The 26,026-nt window shown below is 41.7% G+C and overlaps 1 protein-coding gene across 4 annotated transcripts in view; it reads right to left on the reverse strand.

Annotated features, from left to right (window-relative positions):
* The window catches only part of LOC137884320 (extended synaptotagmin-2-like), a 37,137-nt gene extending 11,672 nt beyond the window's left edge, over positions 1-25,465 (reverse strand). For all 4 annotated transcript variants that reach the window (XM_068726068.1, XM_068726067.1, XM_068726065.1 and 1 more), the window contains exons 1-9: positions 25,288-25,465; positions 23,853-24,210; positions 15,326-15,367; positions 12,466-12,600; positions 12,145-12,221; positions 11,612-11,684; positions 9,366-9,455; positions 3,235-3,290; positions 55-175 (exon numbers count right to left, since the gene is read on the reverse strand). In XM_068726068.1, the coding sequence (XP_068582169.1) occupies positions 55-175; positions 3,235-3,290; positions 9,366-9,455; positions 11,612-11,684; positions 12,145-12,221; positions 12,466-12,600; positions 15,326-15,367; positions 23,853-24,203 (945 nt within the window). In that variant the 5' untranslated portion in view covers positions 24,204-24,210; positions 25,288-25,465. The remainder of the gene's footprint in view (positions 1-54; positions 176-3,234; positions 3,291-9,365; positions 9,456-11,611; positions 11,685-12,144; positions 12,222-12,465; positions 12,601-15,325; positions 15,368-23,852; positions 24,211-25,287) is intronic.
* Positions 25,466-26,026: the final 561 nt, after the last annotated feature.

The raw sequence follows: 26,026 nt of genomic DNA on the forward strand, positions 1-26,026 counted from the left end.
TGTGTGTGTGTGTGTGTGTGTGTGTGTGTGTGTGTGTGTGTGTGTGTGTGTGACCTTGGGCATGGGGAAGCGGAGCTGGGCCAGCTGGCTCTCCTGAACCAGAGGGATGGTGATGCGGTTGGGGAGGACCATCTGACCGGCAATGATGTCCTGGACGATGTTGTCAAACAAACCACTGAGAAGGATGGAGGAAGAGGAGGAGGGAGAAAGAGAGAGAAGGAGGAGAAAGTTATAAGAGGATAAGAATAATTAAAAACAGTATTAATAGGGTAGAGAGAGAGAGAGAGAGAGAGAGAGAGAGAGAGAGAGAGAGAGAGAGAGAGAGAGAGAGAGAGAGAGAGAGAGAGAGAGAGAGACTAATGACCTTTAGTCTCGTTTAGAACATGGAGAAAAGATGCACTTCAGCCTCTTGTGGCCTAAATGAGTATTACAACAACAACGACTAGAGAAAGTTAACTAACCTGTTAACACATGAGAAATGGATGGATTTAAATGAAGCTAACTGACTTTTATTAACCATACATGATAACAGAAACAAGTCATGAGCAATTTTCACTATTTTCTGACATTTCATAGACACATAATTGTTGCTTTCATCAATAAGGAAAATAGTTGCAGCTATTTTTTGTTCACGTTACGATGAAAACTGATGACAGTAGTGGATTATTTACAGTGACAGGGAACAGGAAATAAATGAGGAATTTATGATGCATGAGTAGATATCATCACCAGAGGCTGCATGAGAACGTGCATTTGTTTCAGTTTGATTAGGGTGAACTGGCCCTTTAAGAAAACTGTTTTTAAAATAAAAATATACGTCTGAACAATAAGAGAGACTAAACCAAAATATAACAGCTTGTTTTCAGCTGATATGAATTTAAATAACATGAACTGTCCTTGTTATACAGTGTGTAGATTATGCACTACGCATTATGAAACACTCCTCTGTTGTTCCCCCTCACTTCCTCTAGAGGGCAGCAGCCTCCTGCATTAAAACACAGCCGCACCGCTGCATAGAAGGTCTCGCCAATGCAAAGTTGAGCTAAGCTGCTTCCTGCTCTGCTGACTCACGAAACACTAAAAAATCAGGGTGAGCTCATGTTTTCCTGCTGCTTCGGGGAAAAATGCAAATAACCACCGAGGAAGAAGTGAGGGCCCTCACACAGGAAGAGAGAGAGGGAGGAGGGTGGGGTGAGACACACACACACACACACACACACACAGTGGTGTTTTCACACAAACCCGTCGAACGAGGAGATCTACATTTCACAGGGCGGAGTCTTTTGGAAACCGCAGTGAGTTTCTCTGCTCAAAAACAAACAGCAACAGGTCGATAGTCGATACGGAGGAGCAGAGGAGCAGAGTGGATGCAAAGCACTCTGCAGGACGGGAGGCTCAGCGCCTGAAGAGTGAGCTTCACACTTTGATCATCTTGTTGCCTAGATAATCTTTTCAGGACTAAAGATGACGGACGAAAGTACAAAGCAAAAAACAAAAATCAATCAAAAGTCAGATTCTAAAGATACTTGATGCAGCTTCAGGTTGTTGGTCCAGAGTGAACTGTCTACAGACATTCATGGTCCCCAGATGATGAACCCTTAAAGACTTTGACGCCATCCTGACCTTCCTCTAGCACCGCCGTGAGATTCACGTTCGTAGTTTTGAGTTAAAAACCCCCCCGATTAAAGCCATTAAATTTGCTGCACGCATTCATGCTCCCCTCAGGACGAACCGTCACATCTTCAGCAACCCCTTTCGCTTTCCACTTAACGCCGTCGTCGTCGGGTCGCTTCTGAACGTCTCTACTCTTGTGGGATTTGACCAAATATCTACACACTTTGAGCCTCAGCTTGTAGTTTGTTTTAAGCGCTAATTAGCAACCGTTAGCACGCCGTGAGCGCGACAAATAGCATGAGCTACATGCTTTATAGCTCGTGTCCACACCACTTTTTCTGAGCGCCAGCGTCTTCATGGTGGAAAAACAATGTCAAAACAAATAAATAGTAGCCCAACTTCCAGAGCTTTTCTGGTTGAAACGGGCCCAACATGAGAGTGTTAGCATGGGGATGCTAGCATTTAGCTACAGCCTGTCGTTAGAGGGATGTACAGTGTATTTAGCTGAACACTACACTTGCAAGAGTGTATTTTTTATTTATTTAAGAAGTTCTGTCTGGAAAACGTTTCTTTTCGTCACATCACATGTCCGCCTGCGGCGGCTCTCCTTTTCATAATCACGATGCTATAAATACCGACTCTCAGCGGGGGACAAATGAAGGCCGTAATCCGTCCTGTGATCCGGTGGTTAAAGTGACGTTTTCAGCAGCAGAGCCCGATGAACGTCTCTCTCTCTCTCTCTCTCTCTCTCTCTCTCTCTCTCTCTCTCTCTCTCTCTCTCTCTCTCTCTCTCTCTCTCTCTCTCTCTCTCTCTCTCTCTCTCTCTCTCTCTCCACAAAACGAAACGCCGGCTTCATTGTGCCATTAAACCCAGTTAATCCCAGTTTGCTGCTTGAATTAAGACTCTTAATTAAGTGCTCAGCAAAAAGTCCCCCATAAGATTACAAGGTGAAATATTTCTATCTACTACTGTATCAGGATGCACATACGTTCCAGTGGACACGGCGGACTAGTAGCTACGTTAATGTCTGGAAAACGGCTCAAAATGTTTTGGGGTAAAAAAAAATAAAAAATGCTCAAAAACAAGTGGTGACAAGCTCTCACTCCTGGTGAAAGAATGCGTCTCCGTCCTGCGATCGTCCCTCTGTGGCTGCACTGTGGAGACGTGTCCACGTCGGGACATATATCTATATCTGAATCTATATATAATAATAATTATTATTATTTATATTATTTTAAGTGTGTGTTTTGTGTCCAATTCATACAAATGTATCACTTTTGTTTATCTGTGTTCTTTAAAAGATAATCTAAAAAATAATGAATAACAACAAAAAAGAAGACTTTTGGTTTAAGAAGAAAGTAATAATTCATTCATTCATTCATGAAGCAAATGAACAGAAGTAGGCCAACTACACCTCTTACAACATATTGATGTTTTCATCCGGTCTAATGTGAGGCTGAAGAACACCGTGATCCAAACACAGGACGTCCACTGTCCACATGCAGACACAACAGAGACAGTGAGGACATCGTGTCCCTGCTACAGACACACACACACACACACACACACACACACACACACACACACACACACACACACACCACAACACAGTCACTTACTTGACACCAGGAATGTCCAGCATGTTTGTGAGTCCCGTCCAATTGATGTCCAGCAACTGAAAGAAACAGAGAGAAGTATGATTTTTAATAAAAGACGAGAGAGGTTTACAGGTAGAACATGATCTAATGAAAGATTTGCAGAAATTCTCAGATGATGCGTCATTCTGACGAGGCTGTGGAGAGGTTTTTTTGGGGGGAGGGGGGTTCAATGTGGTCAGGAAACACATCTTTAAAATGTGCATGTTTGAGGATTTGTGGGAGGAAATTTCTCCCTGACAGCCGCTTAGCTTCTATGATATTTTATGATGAGGTAAACTAATTTGAATGGACTGTAAGGAGGACGAGACTACTAGACTACTAATAGACTACTAATAGAAAATCTTAGTAAAAATATATTAGTAAAGTAACTAATCATTGGCAGTTAATCCGATTCAAAAACTCTCAACATGAATTGAGGAAAATAAGTTTCCTTCATATAATAAACGTAACGAGCAAAGTCAATAAAATAAGATTGTTTCTACGGAACGATCTCTGTGAGACTGAACCCTCCGACGTTTCTTCTTCTACACTTCTACACGTTATCAGCTCCTTGCTGACGTCGCCATGAGTCAGCAGAGCGGAGGACTCTTAATTCAATCGAGCCGATGATCAGTAGAACCGAGCAGATTGGGTTAGCCCTCATATAAACAGGAAGCATGTGGAAATGACATTACATTAACAACTAAACAGCTGCTAGAGGCCTCAGTAGATCAGGAGGGAAGTCAACTGAATGTGTAAAAACGTCTCATCATCATCATCATCAACGACAGAATCCAACATTACGCAAAGAAAGAGACGGACAGAAAACAGCAATAACTGCAGTAAAAAGGATTTCCATAATATTGCTTTAGATGAATGTAGCTGTAATGGATTCATTTTTCATTAAGAAAAAGCTCTTATGCTGCAGTAAAATTAGTTTTTTAAAGGGACTCTGGTGCTCAGAGACGTTACCACTTTTGTCCACAGGGGTCGCCAGAATCAACACAAAACAAAAAAGCTTCTCGTAGTAACTTTACATTTTCTTCCTAAAGAATTGAGACAAAGATATGTAATAAACATTTAACGTGTGAAAAATGAACGCATCAGTGCTTTGAAATGTCTCCTTAATTATACGCAGACATATTAATAATAATAATAATATTAATATATTTTCTCTCCACAACAGAATTCTAAAAACATTAAGACGCTTTAAATGACAAATTCTGTTAAAAGTAAAGCAAGAAAACTAAAACGCAATAAAATCAAACATTAAAAATGTAGAGATACCTAAAACCTAATCTATCTGCAGTCAACCACTGATAGTTAAAAAACATGAACATTCAATGTACAAGTGCTCCAGTGATGAAGGTTTAACAAAGTGTTGAAGGATTATCTGTTGATGTTTTATTTGATTTGGCTAGAAATAAAGCAGACAGATCATCACAATCCCATGAATTAGACTGTGATGCGCTCTATAGAGACCAGACTCCTGCACGGCGTCCATCATTTCAATTATTCAAGATAGACTGCTGGTTCTGACCTCTCGGACCCCGCTCTGTGCAGACAGAACATCACGAGGAGACGTAATGATAACCCTCGCAGGAGGCGCTGCACACTATAATGTATTAGTTGGCATTGCAACAGAAATGATGAGCAACGCATCAGTTCGCTTCACAATGATGCAACCAGACGCTGCAGGCAGCAACATGTTCCCTACGTTCTCATATTCAGAGCGCCGGAGGGGCTTAACCTGCTTCTCTCACCCAGTTACGAGGCTGATGCACTTCAGCATTATAAAACTGGGTTACCTGAAGAGCCGGACTATGAGGAGGAAGTCACATGTTTAACATTCCTCCAGCCAGGAACCTCCAAACCGTCACTGCAGCAATGAAGCCCGGCTGAAGCACAGCACACACCCTCATACTCTACTGAGTGTTGTATTACCAGTTACCACTGCTGCTAAAAGTAGCAACAATACAGGAAGCAGTGACTAGTGGAAGGACAGGGAGTAGTAGTAGTACTGTACTATATGAGAGGGGAGGGATGGATGGAGGGATGGATGGGGGGATGGAAAGAGGGATGGATGGGGAATGGAAGGATAGAATGAAGGATAGTTTAAAGGAAAAATGAAGAGATAGATCAAATGATGGATGGATGGATGGAAGGAAAGATGATGGATGGATGGAGGGAATGATTGAAGGATAGAAGGTTGGATGGATAGTTTGAAAAATATATGGAAGGATAGATAGAAGGGAAGATGGATGGGGGATGGAAGGATAGTTTAAAGGAAAAATGAAGGGATAGATGATGGAGGGATGAAGGATAGAAGGATGGATGGATGGATAGTTTGAAGGATATATGAAAGGATAGATCAAATGATGGATGGAAGGAAGGACAGATGGAAGGTTAGATTGATGGAAGGATAGAAGGATGGATAGTAGGATGGATAGATAGGCTGAAACAAGTACAAGGAGCACGGTTCAAAGTATAAGGAGTTTAAGGAGTAGAGCTTGAAGAGTATAAGGAGCACAGTTCAAAGTATAAGGAGTATAAAGAGTACAGTTTGTAGTTCTAGCAGCAGCAAAGACTGTAAAGAAACGTAGTGCCGTAATGTTCATGAAGAAGCCTGGAGTTTAAGGTTGACTGATTGTTTTATTTCAAGCGCTGGATCCTACACTACATGACAAAAACTCAATATTGCATCTTCACATTAGCTCTTTCCTTCCTGGTAGACGTCCAGGTTTTTCTACCTCCACTTTGTAACATCCATTTTAAACGGTTACCTACACTTCGTAAACAGACCATGTGTGGAATTAGATCCTCTCTAATCCTCACGTCTGTGCGTCAGTCTGCATGGATAAATGAAACGTACATTCACGATCGCGTGTGTGTGTTCAGCACATTTAAAGTGGGCGCATGTCTCTCTGTGGCCTAGTTAGCGCTCTAGACGTAGAGCGCGGTGGACCACAATGCCGTGCTGCCGGGCTGTTACAGGAAGAGAATAACAGCCACGACATGGGGAACATTTCACAGAAGAACCTGGTAAGAAAATGACGACTGTCACAAAGAAAAAAACGGCACATATGTACTGAGAACTGAGGTTCTCCGAAGGCTCTTTGGTTGTGTTTGTGATCATCTTTGAAACCATTGTAAAGATGTCAACAATAATATTTCATTCACTTTATCACCAAAACTGGTTTAAGTGCTAACTAACAAAGCTAACCACGCTACCAGCTGTCTGAGTCTAATGCAACATTCTAAACAACTGAATATCTGTTTCTTCTTACTCGTGCACTTCAAAAGCCTGTTCAGATTTGGCCGACTTTTTAGTCCACTAGTATTGCTGCTTTATGGAGAACAGCTGACTCAAACAACTCCACGCTCGACGACGTGCTTAGCGGGGTCCTCGGCGATACACCCACCAACCGGGAAGTCGATCGGACGAACGGTTGCGGAGAAAATGGCGAGTGAATTTGTCCCGTAGACCTCCGGTCTGTTATCTGTGATTGAATGTACTGATGGGAGTTTGGGAGAGCGAGCCGTACCCAGCATACCGTTGGGCTGCATAACAGTCAGCTCAAATATTCGGACTTGGCTTGGGGAACCAGAGCGTCGCCGGTTGAAGTCGAATTCACGAGTGACATTCCTGAGCGTGGTATGTAGAATGCCAGCTGGCCTCCTTGGGCTTTACACTGTACAGACAACCATGTGTGTGCGATCTGATGACATAACTAACGCTTCAGTTCAGGGGTGGGCCAAACAAAAGAGGTTATTTACATTATATATTAAACCGACTGCAAGAAAAGCACTGTCTCTATACAAGAAAAGCCTGTGTACTATAGAGGATTAATTATATAACAGCTTAACATTTAACATGCAAGGCTGAAGTGCCCACTTAAATTGTATGATGGTATGTGTAAATAAGTCAAGTTATTAACAGGCAGAAATGGCCAAATACCTTTCTGTTCTTGGCCTAACTTAAAAGATTACGATGCAAAACGCCAACGTCCGATGTAAATCTGACAAATATTAAGATGCAACAAACAGGCAGAAAATGGCAAAATATTGGTTTCAGTGCAGAGAAACTGAGACATAGTCGACATACAGTGAGCTAGTACTAGAGTACCTCATGTTAAAAAAACACAAGTTTGAGCGTTGCTGCTGTTGTAACTGACGCCTCTGTCTCCTAGAACTTCTTATTCAGACTGAAAATATGATTTCTGGAGGAGAGGAAACAATTACTCTATCTCGGTTTGAGGCTTTTTTTTTGAGTGGGCACCAGAATCAAAGCCTGAATCTGGAAGAGGCAAGAGGAAGGAAGCCAGCTGTCAGAGAGAAGGAATGCACTGATAGAGGAGGACCGGGCCGGTGGTTTGGTAGAACTGTATAGAACCAGCAGACTCATAATCAGCTTCATACAAGCAGTATGATGTCAATGTTCAAGTGATGGGTGGGCAAGTGATTGTAGGACTTTATCAACAACATTATCAGAACAAACTCTATTAAAAAAATCTTCTTGTGTGCCGCAGCAACATTATTTTTTTACAATAATTTGAGTGCATCACACGGCATGTTTTTTTTTTCACAGTTTGCAAAGTCTTTTAAAACTTCAAACATGGCGGGTGGTCCAGAAAAAAAAATGGACGGGTTTGTGAAGAAACTACGGCTGCGACTATAATTATTTTCATAGTCAGTAAATCTTTTCTTTGATTGATTGATTGAATGTAAATATTCTGTAGTTTTAAAACTTGAGACATCAGTGCAGAGTGAAATGTTCCCGTAACAGTTGGTAACAGTCGGTAACAGTTGGTAACAGTTGGTAAACAGTTGGTAACAGTTGTGGTAACAGTTGGTAACAGTTGGTAACAGTTGGTAACAGTTGTGGTAACAGTCGGTAACAGTCGGTAACAGTCGGTAACAGTTGGTAACAGTTGTGGTAACAGTCGGTAACAGTTGGTAACAGTTGTGGTAACAGTTGTGGTAACAGTTGGTAACAGTTGGTAACAGTTGGTAACAGTTGGTAACAGTTGGTAAACAGTTGTGGTAACAGTTGGTAACAGTTGGTAACAGTTGTGGTAACAGTTGTGGTAACAGTCGGTAACAGTCTGTAACAGTTGTGGTAACAGTCGGTAACAGTTGGTAACAGTTGTGGTAACAGTTGTGGTAACAGTTGTGGTAACAGTTGTGGTAACAGTTGGTAAACAGTTGGTAAACAGTTGGTAACAGTTGGTAACAGTTGGTAAACAGTTGGTAAACAGTTGGTAAACAGTTGTGGTAACAGTTGGTAACAGTTGTGGTAACAGTTGTGGTAACAGTTGTGGTAACAGTTGTGGTAACCGTTGGTAACAGTCGGTAACAGTCGGTAACAGTTGGTAACAGTTGGTAACAGTTGTGGTAACAGTCGGTAACAGTTGGTAACAGTTGGTAACAGTTGGTAACAGTTGGTAACAGTTGGTAACAGTTGTGGTAACAGTTGTGGTAACAGTTGGTAAACAGTTGGTAAACAGTTGTGGTAACAGTTGGTAACAGTTGGTAACAGTTGTGGTAACAGTCTGTAACAGTCTGTAACAGTTGTGGTAACAGTCGGTAACAGTTGGTAACAGTTGGTAACAGTTGTGGTAACAGTTGGTAACAGTTGGTAAACAGTTGGTAAACAGTTGGTAACAGTTGGTAACAGTTGGTAACAGTTGGTAAACAGTTGGTAAACAGTTGTGGTAACAGTTGGTAACAGTTGTGGTAACAGTTGTGGTAACAGTTGTGGTAACAGTTGTGGTAACCGTTGGTAACCGTTGGTAACAGTCGGTAACAGTTGGTAACAGTTGGTAAACAGTTGGTAACAGTTGGTAACAGTCGGTAACAGTCGGTAACAGTTGGTAAACAGTTGGTAACAGTTGGTAACAGTTGGTAACAGTTGTGGTAACAGTTGTGGTAACAGTTGTGGTAACAGTTGTGGTAACAGTTGGTAACAGTCGATAACAGTCGGTAAACGTGGTAACAGTTGGTTACAGTCGGTAACAGTCGGTAACAGTTGTGGTAACAGTTGGTTACAGTCGGTAACAGTCGGTAACAGTTGTGGTAACAGTTTGTAACAGTTGACACTCATGAGGACTCACCGGTTTCTTGAGGAAAAAGACGGACAGCGCTCCAATCAGAGGCATGTCGCCCAGCAGTGGCTCCATCACCACTCTCACCGTTCCATGAAGCTGCACAGATGAAACAGTGATGAAGCATATTTATGATTATTGTCTTTTCTTTTTGTCATTACACTGGGGTTTGTTGTGAACACATTAATGGAGCGGTATCGTCTTCTCTTTAATCTGATGCTTTATCCTCGTTGAGCTTCACCTTCTTTTTATAAGTTAGTTTGGGAAACATCGGCTTTGTGCTTTTACAAAGGGACAGTGTGGAACATTTAGGGGGGTCTATTGGCTGCTATTGAATATAATGTTCATAACTATGTTTTATTCAGTGTATAATCACCCGAAAATAAGAATCGTTATGTTTTCCTTTACTTAGAAAAAGCCTTTTATATACAGCCTGTTTTTTGGAAACGACTGAAACTGACGGATGTTTGTGTTCTTCACTCTTCATAATTTCACTCAGAAGTGTTATGTATTTAACTGTCATTTTACATTTGTTTCCAGTGAGATATTAATGACTTTATATTGTGACTTTGCTGCTGTAATCATAACGGTTGCTGCTCTAGAATCAATATTTAGCAATATCTAAATTATAAATAACTTCTAATTCTGTTCTGCATATATTTTCATTGTTTTTTAAATGATTTAGTCGTGTAGAAGAGCAGAGTATTGATAACAGTAGCTCCTAGTTGTACTAAAATCCTAAAGATTCCTATCCCGCTTGAAGCTGAGGAGTATTTAGTCGGTTGCAATCAGCAAAACACCACTAGATGCCACTAAATCTTACACACTGTCCCTTTAAAAATAAAAAAAATAAGCCAAACAGTTCATTTGACATTTGGTTTTCTGCTCTGATCACAGACTGAAAGGTTGACATTAGAAAACATTTGTCACGAGGAAAGAAGATCTGGCCTTTTTTCATGTTTAACTGAAATTACTGACATGATGGCTGATTCTGAAAAAAGCAAGTGAACGTTTCCCCCCGAGAGCGTTTTCTCTCTCGGTGACTCAAACCTCAGATATGCAGACCACACGTCTGCACCACCAAATTTGGTCCTGGCTCACTGTGAGGAATCAAACACCAACATTCTGCTCATCAGAAAGGGTGCAGCGGAAAGATTTTAAATAGATAACGTTTTGTTTATCCCCACCGCCCACTTATCTGAAAACAGAAAACAGAGAGGAGGATGCTTTCTGAATCGTGTGCGGCAGAGAAGAAGAAGCAGCTCTCTCTTCAGAAACTGAGTTGAGAACTCTTCCCAGAACGTGACTCATCATTCCCGAATAAGCTCTCGAGTTTAACGTCTTATTCCTTCAGCAGCCGACGAAAAGCCGACACGGACGGCCGTAAAAATGAATAAATATCTAAGCCAACGAGCGAGAGGCAAATATTGACTGTGCCTCGAACACGCAGACGTCTCTCTCTCTCTCCGTAAATCTTCACTCACTTTCTCTGATCTCTGAACAGCAAACATGGTCCGATGCTGTGCCAACAGCCGAGTGGATAACGTCTCCGTTATCAGTCCAGAGTCAACACATTACGTAAAAGTGTCTCAGGGCAGGTCCCGGGTTAATACGGAGGTCATGGTCGAAGACAGATGTCACTGATGTCATCATCGCTGTCACTGAAAGTCTCTTTTTTATTCTCTACAGCTTCGTGAAATTCATATTAATATGCTTGTTGATGTTGTTTGGTTTGAATTGCTTACTATGTCTACTAATTAGTTTGATCGTTTTATTTATTCTTTTTAGTGTGTTTTTTTGTTTTATTTTAGTATTTCCTGCTGCTGGAACAATCTGTCAGTTCATAAAAAGTATCAGCCAATTTCCAGAAAATTAACTATTTTGATAATTGATTAATTTAAATAATTTATCAGAGAAGAGTTCACTGGTTCCAGCATCTAAAGGATTTGCTGCTGATCATTGTTGATTTAATATCTTTAAGTTTTGGACTGTTGGTCGGAGAAATCAAGTAATTTAACTAAAAACGTAACATTTAATCTATTAATTAATGAATAAATTAAATTATAATGAAAGAATTTGACAAATTATCGATAATTAACACAATCAATAGTTGCAACCCTATAATTTAGTACGATCTTTATAGCTTAATTTGAGCTTTATCTGTTCTATTATGCACCTTTGAAAAGATGGAAGTATGGAGTGTGTGAAGAAATCAAACTACGACTGAAACTGTTATTATTTTTCATAAAACTGACCTGTATGCTTTTGATTCCAGCTCTGCAATAATATTTCTTGATGTCCACGTCAATCTCCGTGTTCCCGACAAAACTGAAAGGGAAGAAAATAAAATGCAATAAGATGATAAAACGTCAGGATGTGAAAGAGAGACGGAAAAAATAAATACCTAAAATGTACATTTATGTTTTTCTTTTGTCAAGCAAACGGCAGAAAACAGATCTGATGAGGATGACGTGCTGAAACATGCACGACTCTGTGAAATGTTTTTCTCCTTGACTTTGAAATCTATAACTTCAGTGTGAAGAAATCCTACGCAAAGGCCCAAACCAAGATGCAAATATAAGGTTTTTCTTTTATTACAGGCCCATAAAAGTCCAAAAACAGCTGTGTTTTTAACAAATGTTACAAAAACAGATGTAAAAAGTGCTTTTTAGACCATTTGACCTACTTTTTCTGCTTGTGGATCATCTGATTGTTGACAATAAGACAAATGTGGAATATCACCAGCCTTGCGCTTCAGAAACCACAAGCTGTGTGAGGATCTGTGTACCTGATCTGCAGGTCCATGATGACCTGCCTCTTGTCCACGTTCTCCGTGTAAACTTTCACCCCGTTCACCCTCAGCGGCTGTGGGAAACACAGAACGTCACAAACGGGGAGTAAATCTCTCAGATCTCACACCTGCCGTTTGTCACCGACATGACGGACAAGGAAAAGATGGACGGAAGACGGCGAAACAGCTCGGAAAAATAGAAACACACCAACAAAATATCTACACTTTGACAGAAATATTTCTGTAATATCCCGGGCGTATGGATTTAACAAGGAGCTAAAAAACACAAGCATATTAAATGAAACAGCTACTCGTCACCTTGTCGCCCATGTCGATCTTGGTGAAGCAGAAGGAGCTGAGATGAGGGTTGGCGGCCTTCACCGCCGGCTCGATGGTCTCTCTGAACAGCTTGTCCACGAACTGGCAGATGAACGGCCACATCTGCTTCACCGTCTGACGGAGAAAGAGAGAATAGATTCATACGTCCAAATCTCAGATGGTTCTAGACCCGTTCTATAGACCCCTCCTATAGACCCGTTCTATAGACCCGTTCAATAGACCCGTTCAATAGACCTGTTCTATAGACCCGTTCTAGACCTGTTCTATAGACCTGTGCTATAGACCTGTTCTATAGACACGTCCTATAGACACGTCCTATAGACAAGTTCTATAGACCCATTCTATAGACCTGTTCTAGACCTGTTCTATAGACCTGTTCTATAGACCCGTCCTATAGACATATTCTAAAGACCCGTTCTAGACCCCGTCTATAGACCCGTCCTATAGACATGTTCTATAGACCCGTTCTATAGATCCGTTCTATAGACCTGTTCTATAGACCTGTTCTATAAACCCATCCTATAGACCCGTTCAATAGACCCGTTCTAGATCTGTTCTATAGGACCGTTCTAGACCCGTTCTATAGACCCATTCTATAGACCCGTTCTATAGACCTGTTCTATAGTTTCAGATGACACACTCTTGGTGACATCGGGGCCTCAGTCACTAATTTGTGACTTTTTTTTAAGGCGATGACGTCATAAAATATGACGCCAGACAGTGGAAGCTTCATTCAAAAACCGTAATAGAATAAATATGTAATATATTTAAACTACGACATTAACTGATGAGGATGAAAGGATGTCATAGTTTCATAGTTATGTGACACATTTGGACAATTCTTTAGTAAATTAACTGTTTGAAATATTGTTTTTGTTTTTTTAAATGAATGTGTTTTTATTAATATGAGATGCTTTTAGTTTAAAATGTGTGTTTACATTGATTTAATTTGTTCCGGGTGAGTTCTAACAACAAACTCATGGAAGACAATATGGAGAATTCTGTGATTTTCGCGGTTCAACCACAGATTTAATGCGTCAAACTATTTGTTACATGAGGCCCATTGTTAGTTGTCGATATACAGCTGCAACCTGCGTGCTTGGTGGACTTTTAATACGCTCCATCCCGTCCAGGATGTTCTCAAACGATGTTCTCTTTCTGTTTGTGGGAAGAGACGGAGGATGAGCTGGATTCTTATTGTTTGGACACACTGGAGATTTATGTTGCAATATATTAATGTGGTTCAGATGAGAAACAGAGACCAGTGTTGTGTATTAACAGTGCATGTGGGCAGATTTCTGCAATAATAACCACTGTAAAAAAAACATATCTTTCTCATGGAGCATTTTACAGTAATACAATGTGAAAAACAATAAAGGGAAGGATTCATGTATCTGTTACTATGACCACACCTACTTCTAGTCTAGAGAGCTTCTCTCGTCGTCTGGTGCTCAGTGACCCAGAGAAACCTTTGAGGAATCAGGAATGTAGACGGAGCTTGTCGTCACCTGACATGCTCTGTGTTTGTTTTTTGGGGGCGTGGTCTCTCAGCTGTTTGGGGGAAAATAGGGACTGAAGATGTGAATGGAAAGTGACAGACGGACTCATTAACATGAGCATAGTTAGGCCTTGTTGAACACTTTGTTGTGGTTCTTTTAGGGAAACTACTGGCTGACATATTGTTATTAGTAAGTTGGTAGTGACTGCTTTGTTTTGTTCACTTTAAAGTTTTGATATTTGCCCCAACTATCCGTTATTGTTTCAACAACTATTTACACTTTTTAAAGTTTCTTGTTATCGCTGATGACAGCAGTTTATAGTAAATGAGTTCTTTTACTCAGACATATATCTCTTATACAAAGTGAAGATGAATTTATATAAACTCAAGAGGGGCATCCGATTCCTGCAGCTTACTCTTAATTATCGCTTCCATTTCTGGCTTTGTGTACATTCCACTGAAGCACAACAATGTCCCTCAAGAAGAATACAGTTTCATCATCTTATAACTACATCTAGTAAACCAAGCAGCTGTGTCTGTAAACAACCATTAAAAGATAAACACAACATTAAAATTGTCATGTTTGGATCAGGCGGCAACCTCTGGTTCTGCCGAATGAAGTCGATGCTTCATGTGTTAAACCTGCATTCTCTCTAGTGTCCACCAGGGGGCGACTCCTCTGGTTGTATAGAAGTCTAGTCTAAAATGACTCTACTTCTCTCTTGATTTATTCCCTCAGTAAACATTGTAAACATGAGTTTATGGTCTCAATCTCTTGTTTACAGTCTTCTTCAATACAGCATGATGTTCATTTAGTACATTATGGAACATTTAGAGTCAAACAGACCATAAAGCAGGGGATGCTTTAGGGGCGGGGCTACACACTGATTGACAGGTCTCTACCAGAGACGTATACGGCGTCTCTACATCACGCCTCCTCAGTCCAGATATGATCGCTTCCTGTTTATTGATAGCGGAAAAAACAAGATGTCTATGGTTTGGATATTAAAACGCTATTTTCCTGTCCATCTACATCCATTAACTTCTTCCTGGAAGTCCACCTGAACATCACACATGAACATTTACAGAAAGTGATGCTCCTCTACTTCTCTCTCTCTCCATCAGTCTCTCCAGGGAGGCGGTAGCAGCGCTGGGTCGAGGTCTAGCAGAGCTCCAGATTCAAATCCTATTTATATACCCGAGTGCCTCTGGTAGCTAACAGGCTAACGTAGAGCAAACCAGTGGGCGAGAGGAGAGAGAGATGAGTGTGTTAGTGTGTGTGTGTGTGTGTGTGTGTGTGTGTGTGTGTGTGTGTGTGTGTGTGTGTGTGTGTGTGTGTACCTTATTCAGCCACTCCACTCTCTCCACATCTGGATAATGGACCTGGAATAAGAGATAGAAAGACAAGAGTTAGAATCATGGTTTCAATTCACACTGAGTTCACATTTCAGTTGCTTTCATTTCATCTTCATGGTCTTTTGAGGCGCTACGCTTTTCTACCGTAACTCTAATCTGCAGTGTGTGTGTGTGTGTGTGTGTGTGTGTGTGTGTGTGTGTCTGTGTGTGTGTGTGGGGGGGGGGGGGGGGGGGGGGTTTTCAAGCTAAATTCCTGTTCGATCATCTCTGGGAACTATTCACAAAGCACATCTCACTGCTGAAACTACAGCGGACACGGACACACGGACACACACACACACACACACACACACACACACACACACACACACACACACACACACACACACAGTCTGATACTGTCTGAATACCAACATCTCTCTAACATGAAGACATCACTCGCACCGTGAACAGCAACAAAACAAAGGCATGAAGTCACGTCGTCTGTTATCACTATGAACACCTTGAGTCTGGACTCAAAGTCACTGGAATGTAGTCAAACACGTTTGGGACGCAAAGTGTTCGTCATCGCCGCAAGATTATTTAAGGTTGAATAAAGCGAAGCGGCGCCAGATAATAACAACAATAATAATAACTATTTATAGAGCACTGTTACAAAGTGCTTCACAATAGAAACATGAGCAAAAAAAAACCAAGAGGTAAAACAAGATGGAGCAAAACTGTACCAAACAAAATGATTTATTATTATAAATATTATTATTTTTATATATATATATATATATATATATATATATATATATATATATATATATAATTATAATTGCATTATTATATTATTATTTTCCATTTAGGAATAATATAATTATTATTAATATTGATAATAATAATAATAATAATAATTTGCACTTCTTATTTATATTTGTTGTTATATTTTACTTTTTCTATTAAAGTTGAATTTACTTTATTTATTTACCTTACTGCTATTGTGTTCTATTTTTTATTTTACACTTAATAAGTATTATTCTATTGGTTTTCTGCTATTCTTCTGTTATAATCTTTAATGAAACTCTGGCACCAGAATGAAGTTTTAAGTCATTTTATCTCAAGCCGTGCGGTAAAAGCGAGTCTTTAGATGTAAAAGAGGAAACTTGACACTTTTCTTCGGCTGATATCTGCACTAATCACATTTACTCCAGCTGCATCTGCTGCAAGCTGCAAACAAAGCAGAGGAAACACAGAGGAGAAGCAGGAAACACCGACTCATCCCTCCATTAGAACAGAGACGTGTGGATGCAAAACACAAAGGTGAGGAAGTGCAGTTAAAGTCAAATGAATGACAGTCATTCACATGATGTCAGCAGGAAATAAACAGCCAACATGACTCGCTTCAAGAGAGCAAACTGGTGATGAGAGACTAACCATGAGAGCAGAAGAGGAAACGACAGAAAACACACAGAAAATAAACTCATGTTCCGTTACGACTCATCCCATGATGCAGAGCGCTGTGACGCCTGAATGACAAAGCAAGGAAACGGATTCATTTCCTCAAAATAAAACGGGAACGTTTCTGTCTTCTTCCAGCAACAATGGCTCAGCACTTTGTGTGAAGAGTGGAGAAGAACAAAGGCTTCTGAAGGTCAGCCTCAGGAGGAGCAGAACATTTAACGGCTCCGGTGCTGGAGACTAGTGCTCATTACTGAAGGCCACATTCCACACCTATCATCCCAATCGACCCTGTCGCTAAGCCCCTCCCCTTCACACGGTAGGAGACAAAGACGGTTGAATATGAATCATCATTCATTTATGATATCCGGCGTATCAATTAACACCAACCAAAGAGGGGGAGGGGCTTAGCGAAGGGTCAATTGTATTCTATGACAGAAAACGGAGGAAAAACTCTTCCCAGTGTTTAGGATTGGAGCTTCCTTTGTGGTTACAGCCACACGTGTGTGTGTGTGTGTGTGTGTGTGTGTGTGTGTGTGTGTGTGTGTGTGTGTGTGTGTGTGTGTGTGTGTGTAGGTGTGTGTGTGTGTGTGTGTGTAGGTGTGTGTGAGTCAAAGCCGGTCCAGTGGGTGGGACTCACAGTCCAACTATGTTACAGCTGTTTGGAAACCTCCCTTTCCAGCCACACCTCCCTTTACAATGCATAAGTGTGCGTGTGTGTGTGTGTGTGTGTGTGTGTGTGTGTGTGTGTGTGTGTGTGTGTGTGTGTGTGTGTGTGTGTGAGAGAGAGACAGAGACGGGTGTGGAGAGGATGAACGTTTCTGTAGAGTACAGCTGGAGTATGCTCAATCAGAGTAAAAAACGCGCAGAAACCGGAGACGTACGTGACGAGAGCCACTCCATGTTGACGTCTATATTTAGGCTCAGAGAGAGAGAGAGAGAGAGAGAGAGAGAGAGAGAGAGAGAGAGAGAGAGACAGACAGAGAGAGAGACAGAGAGAGAGACAGAAAGAGAGAGAGAGAGACAGAGACAGAGAGAGAGACAGAGACCGAGAGAGAGAGAGACAGAGAGAGAGAGAGAGACTGAGAGAGAGACAGAGAGAGAGAGACAGAGACAGAGAGAGAGACAGAGACTGAGAGAGAGACAGAGAGAGAGAGACAGAGACAGAGAGAGAGAGACAGAGAGAGAGAGACAGAAAGAGAGAGAGACAGAGGCAGACAGAGAGACAGACAGGTTGTCAGGGACGTGAGGAGGACAGACTGCAGCAGGACAGAGATCAGTGGAGGAAACCTGAGCTCTATTGTGCAGAAGCAGACTCTATTTCCACGTTCAACAGATTTCTTTAAACGCATACATAACACACACACACACACACACACACACACACACACACACACACACACACACACACACACACACACACACAGCAGTGTGTTAACACGGGTCTAGATGTGACCGGGCTTCGGTTCATACATGTGGATCATCAGCATAACGTTTGCACATATTTGTCTTCTTTCCAAGAAGTCTTGGCAAGCAAAGCATCTCGTCCATCGACTGCTCATCATCGTCATCGTCATCATCATCATCATCATCGTCATCGTCATCGTCTAAAGGTCTTTTCTTTTTCAGCTCCATTGTCATTCACTACTGTTGTGCGTCTTCGCTCTGAACCCTGGGACAAAGCCACCTTCCCCCTCACGGGACAACTCAGTTTGAATACATTTGAATGGAAGCTGAATATTTAGTGCTGACCTGACAGTTTTAAGACTCTATAAGTCAAGATCCTCAAGATCACAACATTCGGAGGAAGCTTCCAGTGATCGTTTCATTTTCTACCAGGGTTGCAAAACATAAAAACTAGCTTTTCATTTCATATTTAACATATGAAACAAGGAGCAGTGTTGGAGGGTGTTTACATCCATATCAGGGTGGGGTTGTAGGAAGGGTACGCCTTCTAATCCTCCTTAAGTTGTTGATTCTGGTCAAGACGGGCAGCGAAACACAAAGTTTCAGACAGAAAACCTAAAAACAAAAGAAGCGAACCCAACGCACAACGCACACAAACTAGAATGAAGTTGCAAAAATTGCGCAACAAAGTGCCCAAGAGAGTTTAAAAGATCCCAAATTCAGTTTGCCTTGCAGCTCTGTTTGTGTGTTTGGGACTATAAGGAGAATCGTCAACAAACAATTCAACTAGTGTGGGTTTAACCCCCCCCCCCTCCACCCACGGTTTCATGTAGCAGTGGAATCGTTCACACAAGAGCTTTCTGTTCCTCCACATTGTTTCCAGCAGCAGCCCTGCCCTTTGGCACCATCAGAAGGATCCGGGAGGACCCACCCGAGTGAGCCACGTCATACCAGTACAGGGGGGGGGGGGCAGTTACACCGCGGTCGGAGTAACTTTCCACGTCTTTAAAAAGACTTGTGAGAAAGTCGGACTTCTTTCTTTTTCTGCACCGCCCCCTGCTTTGTGTTCAGAGCTGCAGCACTCGGACTCAAACGCAACCATCCGAAGGGTTGAAAGCTGCACGAAGCACCTGGATAACACAGACCTGACAGGGTTCTGTTCTGAGGTCTAGTGAGAGGTGTGTGGACCTCAGTATGGTGAAGATATCACTGACAAAATATCAAGTAGAACATGCTAAACACACCACAGCTTCTTTGATTTGTTTGAGACTAAAAGAAACGAGATGCTATAGATTGTCAGAGAAACCAAACATCTCGTTATCTTCATGATGGACACTTGTCTTTCTGATGTTTATGTACATAGACCCGGTATCGGTATCAGCCGATTGAGCCCCGTCTTTAGCCAGGGGAAAAAACCTCGAAACTCCCAAAAAGCGAAAGCCCCGTCACACTGCAGTCGTCCTCTGTTACTGCGGCAGAAAGACAGCCGGTCAGAACACAGGAGCTCAAACAGCAGCTGCTGCGTTGCGAGTTGTTCTGCAGGAATGTGGTTTCACTCTATAAACCTGTGGCCTACATCCAGCAGCCCCGTATCCTACGTCACGCTAATCACATCAAGAGCTTTAAGGGAGTCTGGCTTCTGCTTATCTCTTTTCGCTCGCTCACTCGCTTCGTCACAAACTTTATGATTTTCCGGCTCATGTGGATCAAAGGATTACAGGAGAATGGAGTAATGATGGACGGACGGTTACGGCGTGCTTCTTCCAACAGCACATGTAGCTGAGACGGTAGTGTCGCATGAGGCCGAAGATGGAAAGTAAATGTATGACATTAGACTAAGAAATTGTAGTATTCATATTCGTTTGTGTGGGAAATGCAAAGGCCCTTTTTCTTGCAGATTAATTACATTACTAGAAATAATAATTTATTTTTTATTTTAATCATATTTCACATTTTGAAGCCATTTATAATGTACTTTCATTTTTGACAAAACATTATATTACATACATCATAACTCAAAGTCCACTTACCAGCTTCTCCTGAGCTTTTAACAACTGATTATTATTATTATTATTATTATTATTATTATTATTATTATCTGTTGAAAGTAGGGCTGTAACTATGAATTCTAATAATCAACAATGGAAATACGTGTTGGACGTGGAGCTGCGACAGTTAAATTAAACTAATAAATTAATCACCAACTAATTTGATAATCGATAAATCAGGTTGAGTTATTTTTTTAAGAAAGAAAAAGTCAAAGTTCTCTGATTCCAGCTTCTTAAATGTGAATATTTGATATTTGATATTTAAGTGAATGTCGTTGAGTGAAGGACGAAACGACACATTTGAGGACTTCATCTTGAGCTTTTTCACCATTTTACGGACCAAAAAAACAAATGATTACTTACTCATAAAAGAAAATAATTGTTAGTTGGTGCCTTCTACTTTTGTTTTAACTCTCACATAAATTGTATTGTACTACCTTGAGAGTATTTGTTGGATTATTGTATTATCTACTGTGTGTGTGTGTGTATATATATATATATATATATATATATATATATATATATATATATATATATATATATATATATATATATATATATATATATATATATATATATATATATATATATATATATATATATATAACATTTACTGACCAGAAATACTCGTTTACTTTGCTAATTAATAAGGAATAAATCACAACACCTGTGTGATCCTCTACACTGCTGCCTCAAGTCTACAAATATGGAATTCTGTTGAATAAAAGTGTTAAAAGACGTGTTTCAACGGGTTTCCTGTCATCGTTATGTGTCTCCGCTGCTTTTCATGCTTAGACTCTACAATATAACTTTAAAGACGTCCTGAAGTTCAGCGAGACAACAAAACAACAAAACGGTCCTTTCTCGATGCGTCCTCTCGTGTCTGACGCGGGCGATGAACCTGAACCGTCACCTCGGGCGTTCTCGGCCCGTTAAGTACGAGCCGCCGCCCGACCGAGCCTCGCTTCGGACATGTTGGTTCAGAGAGCGAGCCGAGACGACCGGCTCTCCACCCAAACCCATGTTTCACCGACGATCCCGGCTGGTTCACTGGCTGGAGAATATACTGTGTTTTATTTTGTTGACTTTACAGGCTGAGACTGTGTGTGTGTGTGTGTGTGTGTGTGTGTGTGTGTGTGTGTGTGTGTGTGTGTTCTATATATCAGAATATGGTATTCTGGACGCTGTGCACCTGAAGTGAAAATCAAAATCAAGTCATGTTGATCAGCACAAAAAGCCAAAACTATAGAAATGATGCAATTAAAGTCAATTAATTAGTTCGTCAATGAACGGACAATTGATATAAATTCATCAAGCAAAAAAAAATATATAACATGTACCAAACAAGAGATGCCTTTTCTTTGGTTTTCATATAAAAAATAAATGGAATACATTTGGGTTTTAAAGCTGTTGATTGTACATAAAGAGATTATGAAGGCGTCACCTTGGGCTAAATAGCACAAACACCTACACTTAACAAAATAAAAGCACCCAATAAAAGCTCATCAGACTCTTAAGGGGCGGAGACGTGAGCGGACGTTGTCGAATCGAAGACGGTGATTAGCATCTCTTAAGTAGGGCTGAAACAATATTACTTCTTAATTGATTTATCAATCAACAGAAAAGCGTTCGTTGGTTGCGTCTCGGGATGACTTTCTTTGAGCTTCTAATCGTTGGGTTTTGAGGTCAGTGTGGCAAGAGGTGAGCTAGATAAACGTCTGACTGACAACGTCCCGAGAGTCTCCCGGAGTTCAAAGTTCACAGCTGATTGTTTATCAGGAAGGACTCGCTGTCATCCTTTGACATACTTTCGCTTGTTTTTCTTGGTTTCCCCTTTAATAAAAGAGAAAAGACGAGCTTGCTGACTCACGACGCTGCTGAGCGTTGTGGTTCTCAAGGTGTGTGTGTGATAATGGACGTGTTGATGGGACGCCCTGTGATGGGGGGGGGGCGGGGCGGGGGCTGGCATCCTGCCATCCGCTCAGCTTCTCCCAGTTTTCTGGCATCATCAGCGAATAAAAACACAATATACTACTGCAGAGTGGGAACCTCTCTCTGGGTAAGTCTGGGACTAAAGTGTAGTTTAATGCTTCATAATTACATGAAGACATCTTTACGTATGACGCCTTTAGATCCAGGCGAGTAATAACCTTCAAGCCATTCGTCTTCAGAATAATGTTGAAATAACGGGCCTGAACTGAACTCAGCAATTCCAAATTGACCCTTCACTAAGCCCCGCCCCAAAAGCTTCTGGGAACCCATCGCTCTTATGGATCTTTTACAGATGCTACGAGCAAATGTTACTGGATTTGATGGTAAACATTCGTCCCGTAAGTGATCTCCATTCCTCGCATGGTGGGAACGAGTCATCTTGGCAGGATGAGCTCGCCACATGTCGAGACCGGAGAATGAGTAGACGGAGAGAGGGGGAGAGAGAGAGAGAGAGAGAGAGAGAGAGAGAGAGAGAGAGAGAGAGAGAGAGAGAGAGAGAGAGAGAGAGAGAGAGAGAGAGAGAGAATGGCAGCTATGTTGAAGGCGTGCTCACAGTGGTTTGTTATTGTGTCTCTGGGACCTTAGTCTACAGGAAGAGACACCACCACACCAGGAGGATGAACGTGTGAAAGTGAAAAGTAGAGCAGGTTTGATGGCTCTGCTGCTTTAACGGTGTCAGCCATCAGGATGACGGCTATTTGACGGCTATTTTAAAAATAAAACACATTAAAGTTACTATGAGGAACTTTCATTTAGTGTTGGTTCTGTTGGTCCCTGTGGACTAAAGCTGTAGTGTCTCTGAGCACCAGAGTCCCTTTAGAAAACCTCTCATTCTACTGCAGCAGGGTCTGACAGTCTGCCCCTCTCAGTCCTGGTTCTGGTTCTCCCGTTGCCTCCCTTCCCTCCAGCGGGTCCAGCAATATGTCCTGGGTCTCCAGCAGAGAGGAGAAGCTCTGCTCCTGGAGGAGGAGGAGGAGGAGGAGGAGGAGAAGATGCTGCTGCCAGGAGCTGAGAATCTGTGTCTGTCCACGGTGGACCAGGTCTCTGCTGGACTCTGAGCTGACTTATTTTACGGATCACTGGCATTAAGAGTGAAGATCTAGAAAAGGCCTGGTGGTCTTGCTGGTGGTCTTGTTTGCTTCTCTAAGTCAGAGAGAGGCATCGGCATTAAACTGCTTCAGAACCAGTTAGAGGTTCCTCATAGTAACTTGTGTGCATCGTTATAAACGCCTCTGGACCGTCTGAGAAAGTCCTCCAGAGATTATTAACTCACAAGGAATATGGTCTCACATTGCTGGACATTTTGGAGAATCTAACAGCTCAATTTTCTCTATTTGTTGCCTAAAAATAGCTCCTCCCCCAATACAATAAGTCCAACATCCTCTCTTATGAGAAGCTGAGTGTTTAGTCATAGTTGTGACATGTTTTAAGTGGAGCAAAACCTTTCAATTGTGGGCTGATCCTTTGATTTGAATGACTCAAAAAGGGCGTAGGACAGGCGAACAGTCAACGCTGCCGTCCTGGACTAGATGGAGGCTGGAAGAACACCAAAGGGAGGCATCGAAGCCCGAGACAAGAGTCCAAACACAAACCCACAACGACGAGAACGCCGGAGGACTCACCCACGGAGGCAGCTCGGACATGGGCACGCTTTGCCTCACTGCTTTCTCCTCGTGCTCCAGGAACGCCAAGGCTCGGTTTATCCTGTAGTCCTTCCCGCCGTAGTTCCTCCTCCAATAGAACAGCGCGGCGAGTCCAATCAGGACCCAGCTGAAGCTAAACTCAAAGTATCCCAAGATGTAGATCGGGAGGATGATGGCGAAGGTCTTGCCGAATTTCATCCACATTTGGGTGACGTCCGTCAGAGACGACTGGGGCTCTTCCTGCGGGGCCAGAGGCGGGCCTACGGTGGAGCTCACGGGGCTGCTGGGGGCCGCGATGGGTCCCACTGAACCCTCCATCCTGTTAGTCATTTCTCACCTGGAAAGGACAATTACAGCAAAATGTGTTTGCGTCTCGTCACACGCGGCGACTTAGACAGTTGCAGCATCTAGCTTGTAGTTATACCCTGAGGAATATAACGACATTAAGCGTGACAAAGAATCAACAAGCCAACTATTGAGCCTCATGAATGTAACATTGTATATAAAATATTTTAAAAAATAGTTCCTTTCATGTGAACCAAAGAACCACCCGTCTTTGTTCCAAGATTAAATACTTAAAAAATATAGAATAATAACATTTTAATTTAATAAATGTTGGTACATCAAAAGAGGATACCATGAAAGGGCCTTCAGAGGCTCCATGTTACAGAAATTCCTCTTCAACAAGTAGGCAGTAAAAAAAGTTGGTTAACATGCAAATAACTAAACCACCCACACTGATCCACGTTAGACCAAAGATTACTTAAATACATGAAAAATACATTCGATTAGTCTTCAAAATGCTCACCCAGCACATTCAAACAGGCTGAGTTGTTCTGGTATCTGCCCTGAGGACGTCATACGAAACTCCTTTGCCAAAATCATACATTTTAGTTTCCTTCATCCCTGGAAACATTACGATCGTGACCAATTAGAATTAACTATATATTACGAAGCGTTTAGAAGTACTCTTCAATTCGGCATACATCCAATACACCTACACAACATTTGTTTTGTAGAATTTCAACTTTTTTGTAGTAGTTCTTCATCCGTTTTCCCCTCAATCTGCTGCCACCTTAACGACACCGTCAAGCGGCAACGTCAAGTGTGAAGCGGTTATGAAAGTAGGAGTTACACTAACATAAGTGTTGTTTGGTTCGGTTGTATGTATGCCGAATAGAACAGCATCTCCTACTTAATCCAAAATGTACTTAAATATTTGGAATCGGTGCGTAAATTTGGACTTTTAGGCCCATCAACGCTTAATTGACGGGGTTTCTGAACGGAGTCCGTCGTGACGTTCTCTCCACAAAGTGACACGTATCGGGGAGGTTAGGACTTCACCAGCAGCACTGCGTAAACGAAACCACCAGCGGTGTAAAAAACTACTTATACTACTACGCATCACACTCACCGGTATCCACCTGCGACATTCGCCGTTCCCTGAAAAAAAAAGAAACTACAAAAAAATTCACTCCACCAGCCCGGTCCACGGCATGCCGAGCAGCTCAACTCAGATAACCCTGTCTTCCCCTTCAGCACATCCCGCTGTGAGAGGGCAGCCGAGTCCTCCTCAACCGAGCCGGCAGGAAACTGTCATCGCTGGAAAGAGGTCAGCCTCCGACGGGGAGGGATCTTCAAACAACACACACGACACAAAACACAGCGTGGGACCTGGGCGCCATCTTGTGGCGGGAAAACAACAACAACAACGGTTATTGAAGTTGTCAGTGTTTCACCTATGGGTTTCTATAATAAATGTAACGTTAGTCCAGTCAAGGATTGGTCCAATGTAGTCTGGATTTTCTGTTTTTATAGTATATTAACTTTAAATAAGCTACACAACGTTAAACAATACAAACATTGTTGTAAACAGTAGCCTATTAGCATGATTCTCCATGTTAAGCAAAACCAAGTTTTAGAAGTCTTTAGTTTTTGGTATCAAGACCTGGTCCAATTGCATCCTTTTCTATTTTTCCGACCATTATAAAAGTTTTACAAATATTAAATTAGGGTTTAAACTGCATTGGGGGCTCTACTATGACGTCTACTAATTAAGTTAATTATTTAATTACATTGTTTGTACATTTAATATGTTTACTGGCTGGTAAAAACTTCTTCGCAATATCAAAAAATAACATTATGGTAGGCCC

Source organism: Cebidichthys violaceus, unplaced genomic scaffold, assembly GCF_023349555.1.
Source record: "Cebidichthys violaceus isolate CVI_PGR_0920_01 unplaced genomic scaffold, fCebVio1.0.p SCAF_38, whole genome shotgun sequence".
Classification (NCBI taxonomy): domain Eukaryota; kingdom Metazoa; phylum Chordata; class Actinopteri; order Perciformes; family Stichaeidae; genus Cebidichthys; species Cebidichthys violaceus.